General features: G+C 49.6%; 1 protein-coding gene across 1 annotated transcript in view; it reads right to left on the minus strand.

Moving 5' to 3' along the window:
• Window positions 1-4,945, minus strand: part of FAM219B (family with sequence similarity 219 member B) — a 7,859-nt gene extending 2,914 nt beyond the window's left edge. The window contains exons 1-4 of the mRNA XM_003784521.3: window positions 4,693-4,945; window positions 4,386-4,473; window positions 2,732-2,809; window positions 2,000-2,048 (exon numbers count right to left, since the gene is read on the minus strand). Of these exons, the coding sequence (XP_003784569.1) occupies window positions 2,000-2,048; window positions 2,732-2,809; window positions 4,386-4,473; window positions 4,693-4,906 (429 nt within the window). The 5' untranslated portion in view covers window positions 4,907-4,945. The remainder of the gene's footprint in view (window positions 1-1,999; window positions 2,049-2,731; window positions 2,810-4,385; window positions 4,474-4,692) is intronic.
• Between the last annotated feature and the right edge of the window lie 3,354 nt (window positions 4,946-8,299).

Below are 8,299 nucleotides of genomic sequence, written 5' to 3' on the forward strand. Positions count from 1 at the left end.
TTTTTTTTTTTTTTACTTCTTCCTCCTGTAGTGTTCTCTTGCCCCCCATGTAGCTGGGATCACAAGGTCCCGCCGTCTTGTTGTTGTTGTTGTTGTTGAGACGGGGTCTCACTCTGGCTCACTCTGCTTCAGGCGGGTCTTCAACTGGTCTCAAACCTCTGAGCACAGGTGATCCACCCGCCTCGGCCTCCCACAGCACTGTGACAACAGGCGTGAGCCACCACGCCCTGCTGCCCTTACCTTTCCTACTGGGAACCTAGACTAGTTCCTATCAAGGCTGAAGAATATGCAACAATGATAAAAGAACAATGGACCAAAGTAGAGGAATAATATGGGTTATAGTGGAAGGGGGTGGAGAACAGCTTCGTCTGTACTGCCAGTTAGATGGGCTATCTTTCAATGTCAGCAGAGCTGGGTCCCTGCAGGGTAGAACCTGTCAGCCTGCCTTCAGGTCACTGAGCACAAGGAAAATAAAGAAAAAATGTAGGACTTCCTCTGAGTCATTGCTTAGTTTTCTTAGTTTTAACACTTATCAAGCACTCAAGGAGGACATAACTTGCAAACTACCTCAATTTTCTTTGACAGAAACCCAAGAGATTAACCAAGGATTTCCAGGAGAGTAAGAAAGAAATACTGGTGGTGTATTTCCTCAGCACAACTCTTGTCAAAAGAAGTAAGCTATATATGCCAAAAGTTTCTATCCCTGTGTTTCTTTCTTTCTTTTCTCAGTGTTTCACTCTGTCACCCTAGGTAGAGTGCCATGGCATCATATAGCTCACAGCAACTTCAAACTCCTGGGCTCAAGCAATCCTTTTGCCTCAGCCTCCCAAGTAGCTGGGACTACAACTGCCCGCGACCACACCCAGCAAGCTTTTCTATTTTTAGTAGAGATGGGGTTTCGTTCTTGCTCAGGCTGGTCTCAAACTCCAGAGCTCAAGCAATTCACCCTCTTCAGCCTCCTAGAGTACTGGGATTACAGGCACGAGCCAGTCCCATACTTGTGTTTCTATCTGGAACAATAACTCTGGAAATACATCAAGACCAGCCCAGGAATGGTTCAGTCTGAGTCCACATAAATGGAACAACTGAAGGAACAGAAGTTGTCTGGCCTAGAAGAAAGCAAGCTTAGGGGAGGATGGCTGGAGAAGGAATTGGAATGCTGATCTCAGATTAAAGACATCAAATGAAGGCAAACTAGAGTTACTGTGTGACACTGGAAGAGGGGACGAGGACCAGTGAGTCCAGGCTACAAGGATCATTTCAGATTAATAAGGAAGACTTTCTCCACATAAGGAACTGTGTGTAAGGCTCAGCGCCCATAGCACAATGGTTATGGTGCCAGCCATATACACGGAGGCTGGCAGGTTCGAACCCAGCTGGGCCAGCTAAACAACAATGACAACTACAACAAAAAAAAAAATAGCTCGGCATTGTGGTGGGCACCTATAGTCCCAGCTACTCAGGAGGCTGAGGCAAGAGAATCGCCTAAGCCCAAGAGTTTGAGGTTGCTGTGAGCTGTGATGCAACTGCACTCTACTGAGGGTGACATAGAAAGACTCTGTCTCAAAAAAAAAGAAAAGGAACTATGTGTACGATGAGGGGAGGATGAGCAGCAAAGCTTCTTGGAGGTAGTGAGCACCCAATACAAGAGAAAATAAACAGAAAAATAAATAAATATAGAGAGCAAAAATAAACAGCACAAAACAGAGAAAACACTTGGCTGAGATCTATCAAGAGGATTCACTTTCTAAGCTGTGGCCTAGAAGATTTCTGAGGTCATTTCTGGCTCTGAAGGTATATATAGTCTCTTGGATTTTCAACAGCCCTCTTCAGACACCTATACCTCTGACTGGGGGGAAGAGGGCAGAGTGGAAGATTGGAGAACAGACCAGAAGTTTGGGGCAGTGCTGTGCACACAGCAGGCACCAAACAAGCATTTGGCAGTGGAGGTGAAGCTGCCTGCAGACTGGCCCCATGCAGAAAGATGCTCTGGACTTGCCTCTGCAGAGGAATACCCGGAGGAGTATCTGGATTCCAGTTCCCCATCACTAAGAGAAAAGGAAAACAGTCAGTTTAGGGGGACATCTGTGGAACACAGCTGCAAATGGCAAGGTGGAGAGCATGCAAGGGTGTCTGGAAGAGTTACAAAGCATGGACTTCACAGCCTAAAACTCAAACCCAAAATGTGCCTTGAGCAAAAGTAGTTCCTTCAATTGGATCTTGTAGGGACAGGGTCACTCTCATTAACAGTCCAAACATAACAGTGCAGGATGATTCCCCCAGATAACACTGGTTCCCCAAATTCTAGAGCAGCATGATTACCTATGAGTCATCTAACCGAGCCATGAAAGCATAGTGCCCAGAAGGGAACAGACTTGGGATGTACATGAAGGACGGTGGAGGAGACAAGAACAAGCAAAAGCACCAAGCAACCTGCAGTTCTATCCAAGTCACTCCAGAAGGGATGTTTCTTTTTTTTTTTTTTGAGACAGAGTCTCACTATCTCATAGCAACCTCAAACTCAAGCAAGTCTCTTGCCTCGGCCTCCCAAGTAGCTGGGACTACAGGTGCCCACCACAGTGCCCAGTTATTTATTTTTTATTGTTGTCATTGTTGTTTAGCAGGACCAGGCCGGGTTCAAACCTACCAGCCCCAGTGCATGTGGCCAGTGCCCTAACCACTGAGCTATGGGCGCCAAGATCCAAGGGATGTTTCCAAGGAAAGCACTCACCTGTCAGAGTCGAGGGACACCAGGTTTTCATCTGGAGTCTGGCTAAGAGCAGTATAGCCCTTGTTAAACTTCACTGCCCTGAGGAAGAAGAGACTAAGCATTGATGAAAGCACTGGCATTTCAAAGAGTCCTTGCCCCTATAGAAAAAGAACTGTGGCTCAAGGAGCAGGGCACTGGCTCCATATACCAGAGGTGGCAGGTTCAAACCCAGCCCCAGCCAAAGAAAAGAAAAAGAACTGTGCTATTCCTGACTTGCCTTCTATCTGGCCACAAAGCCGCCACTGCCTGCAGCTCCTTGTACTATTTAATTTTTTTTTTTTTTTAGTTTTTTATTTTTTGAGACAGAGCCTCAAGCTGTCGCCCTGGGTAGAGGGCCATGGCATCACAGCTTACAGCAACCTCCAACTTCTGGGCTCAAGAGATTCTCCTGCCTCCGCCTCCCAAGTAGCTGGGACTACAGGTGCCCATAATGCCCAGCTATTTTTTGGTTGCAGCCGTCATTGTTTGGCTGGCCAGGGCTGGATTTGAACCGGCCTGTATATGGCTGGCGCCTTAGCTGCTTGAGCTACAGGTGCCAAGCCTTTTTTTTTTTTAGTGAGGGTCTCACTATGTCACACTCAGTAGGGTGCTATGAAGTCATAGCTCACAGCAACCTCAAACTGTTGGGCTTAAGCGAGTCTCTTGCTTCAGCCTCCCAAGTAGCTGGAACTACAGGCACCCACCACAATGCCTGGGCTATTTTTTTGTTGCAGTTGTCATTGTTGTTTAGCAGGTCCAGGCCAGGCACCAACTAGCCAGTCTCAAGCCACGTACAAATTTCCCTCCACTGCTCAAGGGAAAAAATACACCTCCCCTTTCATGAATCAGGAAAAGCATTCTCCCCCATTCCCACTTTACTTAATCAGAGGACAGTAAAACTGCAAATCCATGGGCAAACTCCTTCACTTCTCCAAGTTTTAACTCTTATCTGTAAAAGGAGGCACTGGATAAGGTATTATCCAGCTCTAAGAGTTTAAAATTCTGTTTTAAAAAAAATCAAACAAGGCTCGGAGCCTGTGGCTCAAGCGGCTAAGGCGCCAGCCACATACACCTAAGCTGGCAGGTTCCAATCCAGCCCGGGCCCGCCAAACAACGATGGCTGCAACCAAAAAATAGCCGGGTGCTGTGGCCGGCGCCTGTAGTCCCAGCTACTTGGGAGGTGGAGGCAGAATTGCTTGAGCCCAGGAGTTGGAGATTGCTGTGAGCCATGACGCTAGGCACTCTACCCAGGGCTACAGCTTGAGGCTCTGTCTCAAAAAAATAAAAAGAAATTAAAAAAAATCAAACAAAAAACAACACTAGCTGTTCCCTCAGTGCTGTCCATCCTCATTCCTGGGGACTCCAGCCACCATTCTCCTCCCTAACTGGAAACTCGGTGAATGAGCCGGTGCAGTGACAGAACCCCCTTATTCCAAAGCCTTTCCCTGATACCATCACCTCTATAAAAGAGGTTGTCCTTCTTCCCATTTTAAAGATAGTGAACCTGACAGACTGCTGTCAAGGGAATTCACTAGCTTGTCCTTAAACGACGTTAGCACCCTGTCTCCCAGTCTGAGTGAGGTTGAAGGACTTTTCTGAAAGCTGTCCGCATAGAGGAGGTGTCGCTCGCTGAGACCTTTTCCCTGAAGAGTCGGGGCGGTTCGGCGAGGCGCCCAGCATGCCTTTTCTCCGCAGAACGGCCTTGGCCAGGTCCCGGTGCTTCTCTGGAAGTTAAAGGGCTCGGGTGAGCCGGATCTTCCCCATTCTGCAGTGTCTCCCGAACTCGGGAGGCCGCTCTTTCCGAACGGATTTTCAGGGGCGGGAGCAGGCTGCAGCTAACCATTCCCTTTGGGAGACTGGCCCCGCTGAGTTCCGGAGCCCGTCCTGGGGAGCCCGCAGCCCGCCGGGGCAGAGACCTCCCCCCACCATCCGGCTACACTCACGGAGCTTGGCCTGAATAGAGGGTGCGCGCGTCACCAAGTAGGGGCCCCTCTTCTCCATGGCGGCGGGAGTGCGCTCCCCCGGCCGGAGGGCTCTGGTACTGCTCTGCACAGAGAGAGGCCCTGCAGCTCCGGCAACTCGGCCGGTGGCCCCGCTGGGCCGAAGTCCTGGGACCTGAGCCGGGATCGCACGCCCGGTGGGCTCCGCGGTCGCCATGGCCTGGCCACGCCCCGCCGTAGCGCAGCCCCGCCCAGTGTCTAAGAAGACGTAGGCCGGGCAGGGGCGGGCCCTCCATTAGCAAAATGGCGGCGCGCAAGCGCGGGCTGCACCATCGGGACCTTTCCGGCCTCGCGCGCTGGAGAGTTGGCCCAGCAGTTCCGCCCTTCTTTGGGACTGGGTGGTGTGGTTCCCGCTATTCCGGTTCAATTCGGAACTTGGTCGGGCTAAACTTGGCAATGTTTAGGCTCAGTTCTGTCTGGGAGGCAGTGGGTGTGGTCAGACGGGCGCCTGCCGTTCATGCCATGGTCACAGCAGAGCTGACTCTGGAGGGCTTGGCTTGCACAGAAAATAGTCGAATGAGGAAGAGAGATATCAGGACCCTTCTCTAGAAAAGGAAACAGGCCCAAGAGATTCAAGGACTTTGCTGACGTGACACAATTAGGGGCAGTTCCTGGGCTGATCTGACGCCAAACCTCGTATTTTTCTCAACATCACTCAGTACCTAAGACTACCAGGCCTGACCCTCTCTGAAGGACTCGGTTAACTTATTTTAAAATGGACCCACTGTCATTACCTGTCTTGCAGTGACAAAGGCAAACAGGCGCTAGAAAAGAGGGTAAAAGTGCACTCGGAGTCTGTGTGGCAGGGTGTATGTCAAAGCTCTTGACCCCCTGGCTCCCAAGGGATGTATGTGCTTGTGGCTGACTGGAAAAAATCTCCAGATTTTTGTAGCAACTGCTAAATCTCATGAGGCTGTCCCTAGGCTAATTTATTGGCAACCACAAGGAGGTCAATAGTGTGCAACCTCTGAGCTTTCAGGGCCACCCACGCTGTTGTGCAGTAATGTGCCTTGGTAGTAGGGTCGAGGTTTTGTGTGTTTTTTTTTCTTTTTTGAGACAGAGTCTATGTTGCCTTTGGTAGAATGCTGTGGCATCATAGCTCATGGCAACCTCAAACTCTTGGGCGCAAGCGATTCTCTTGCCTCAGCCTTCCTAGTACCTGGGACTACAGGTACCCGCCACAATGCCCAGCTATTTTTAGAGATGAGGTCTCGCTCAGGCTCAGGCTGGTCTGGAACCTGTAAGCTCAGGCCAGTCACATGCCTCGGCCTTCCAAGTGTTGGGATTACAGGAGTGAGCCACGGAGCCTGACAGGATCGAATTTTTTTTTTTTTTTTTTTTTTTGGTAAAAACAGAGTCTCACTTTGTTGCCCTCAGTAGAATTCCATGGTGTCACAGCTCACAGCAAGCTCAAACTCTTGGACTTAGGCGATTCTTTCGCCTCAGCCTCCCAAGTAGCTGGGACTACAGGTGCCCACCACAAGGCCCGGCTATTTTTTTTGTTGCAGTTTGGTGGGGGCCGGGTTTGAACCGACCACGCTCTCGGTATATGGGGCCGGCACCCTACTCCCAGAGCCACAGGCGCCTCCCCATAATTTTTTTTTTTTTTGAGACAAAGCCTCAAGCCGTCTCCCTGGGTAGAGTACTGTGGCATCACAGCAACATCCAACTCCTGGGCTCAAGTGATTCTCCTGCCTCAGCCTCCCAAATAGCTGGGACTACAGGCACCTGCCACGACACTCGGCTATTTTTTGGTGCAGCCGTCATTGTTGTTTGGTGGGTCTGGGCTGGATTCGAACCCACTAGCTCAGGTGTATGTGGCTGGCGCCTTAGCTGTTTGAACCACAGGCGCCAAGCCTCTTTTTTTTTTTTAAAGCAGAATCTTCATTTTGTCACTCAGTAGAGTGTCGTGGCGTCACAGCTTGCAGTAACCTCAAACTCTTGGGCACAAGAGATCCTCTTGCATCAGCCCCCCAAGTAGTTGGGACTACAGGCACCCTCCACAACCCCCAGCTGTTTTTTAGGGACCGGGTCTCTCTCTTGCTCAGGCTGGTCTCAAACTCTTGAGTTTAGGCAATCCACGTGCCTTGGCCTCCCAGAGTGCCATTACAGGTGTGAGCCACCACGCCCAGCCCTCAGGCTGAGGTTTTTGAAAAATCAGAAGCACAAAGGAATCCTTACAATTTGGATAGATTCTATGCCTCCCTCCCCACCACCCCCTGGCCCCAAAACCATGGATGATGAGGTTTTTGACCTCCAGAAACAGCAGGTTCATATAACTTAATATTTAGTCCTCAGGACTTTCCAATGAAGTGGGTAGTTACTCCTGTTACAGCAATGAGGGTCAGACTTGGTCAGATTCATCAATTATATGCTAAACCAGGGATTTGTATCCAGGTGGACTCCAAAGGTGATTTTCTCCTGTTTATATCGCCTGAAAAACTGATGGGAGACCTCACCAAGGACCAAAGAAAACGTGATCAAAACCCACTTGATAAACTCAGAGCCTGTAGCACAGTGGTTATGGCGCCAGTCACATACACCGAGGGTGGCGGGTTCGAACCCAGGCCAGGCCAGCTAAACAACTGCAACAAAAAAAAAAGCCAGGCATTGCAGTGGGTTCCTATATTCCCAGCTACTTGGGAGGCTGAGGCAAGAGAATCTCTTAAGCTCAAGAGTTTGAGGTTGCTGGGAGCTGTGATGCAATAGCACTCTACCGAGGGTGACACTAAAACTGTCTCAAAACAAAAAACCCACTTGATGTCATAAAATCACCAGGAACTTACAGCAAAAGTTAGAGCCATCAAACATGCTTACTCTGAATCTTCATCAATGGTGCTCTGTTAATTGTGACTGAACATAAACTCCAAAGCCAGATTATTTGATCTGTCACTGACTGGCAAATTGCCTGTATATGTCTCAATTTTTTAGCTGAGAAATGGGGATAGCAATAGAAACTACCTAATGCAATTGTGAAGTTAAATCTCAAAGTGCTGGCTTAGTGTCTGTAGCTCAGTGGTTAGAGTGCCGGCCATATACACTAAGGCAGGCAGGTTCCAACTCAACCCGGGCAGACTTGCTAAATGACAACAACTGCAACCAGAATTAGCTGGGTGTTGTGGCAGGCACCTGTACTCCCAGCTACTTGAGAGGCTGTGGCAAGAGAATCACTTAAGCCAAGAGTTAAGAGGTTGCCGTGAGCTGTGATGCCATTGCACCCTACCAGGGTTACATTGTGAGACTGTCTCAAAAAAAAAAAAAATTGCAAAATGGTTAGAACAGCCCCTGGCATATAGTAAGTGCTCAAGAAATGTATTAGACTGGGTACAGTGGCTCACTCTTACTAACCCTAAACCCAGCACCCTGGGAGACCCAGATGGGTGGACTGCTTGAGCTTAAGAGTTTGAGACCAGGCTTGGTGCCTGTGGCTCAAGTGGCTAAGGCACCAGCAACATACACCTAAGGTGGTGGGTTCGAATCCAGCCCAGGCCCGCCAAACAATGATGGCTGCAACCAAAAAATAGCCAGGCGTTGTGGCAGGCGCCTGTGG

This window comes from Otolemur garnettii, unplaced genomic scaffold, assembly GCF_000181295.1.
Source record: "Otolemur garnettii isolate 467f Iridium unplaced genomic scaffold, OtoGar3 scaffold00011, whole genome shotgun sequence".
Classification (NCBI taxonomy): Eukaryota; Metazoa; Chordata; class Mammalia; order Primates; family Galagidae; genus Otolemur; species Otolemur garnettii.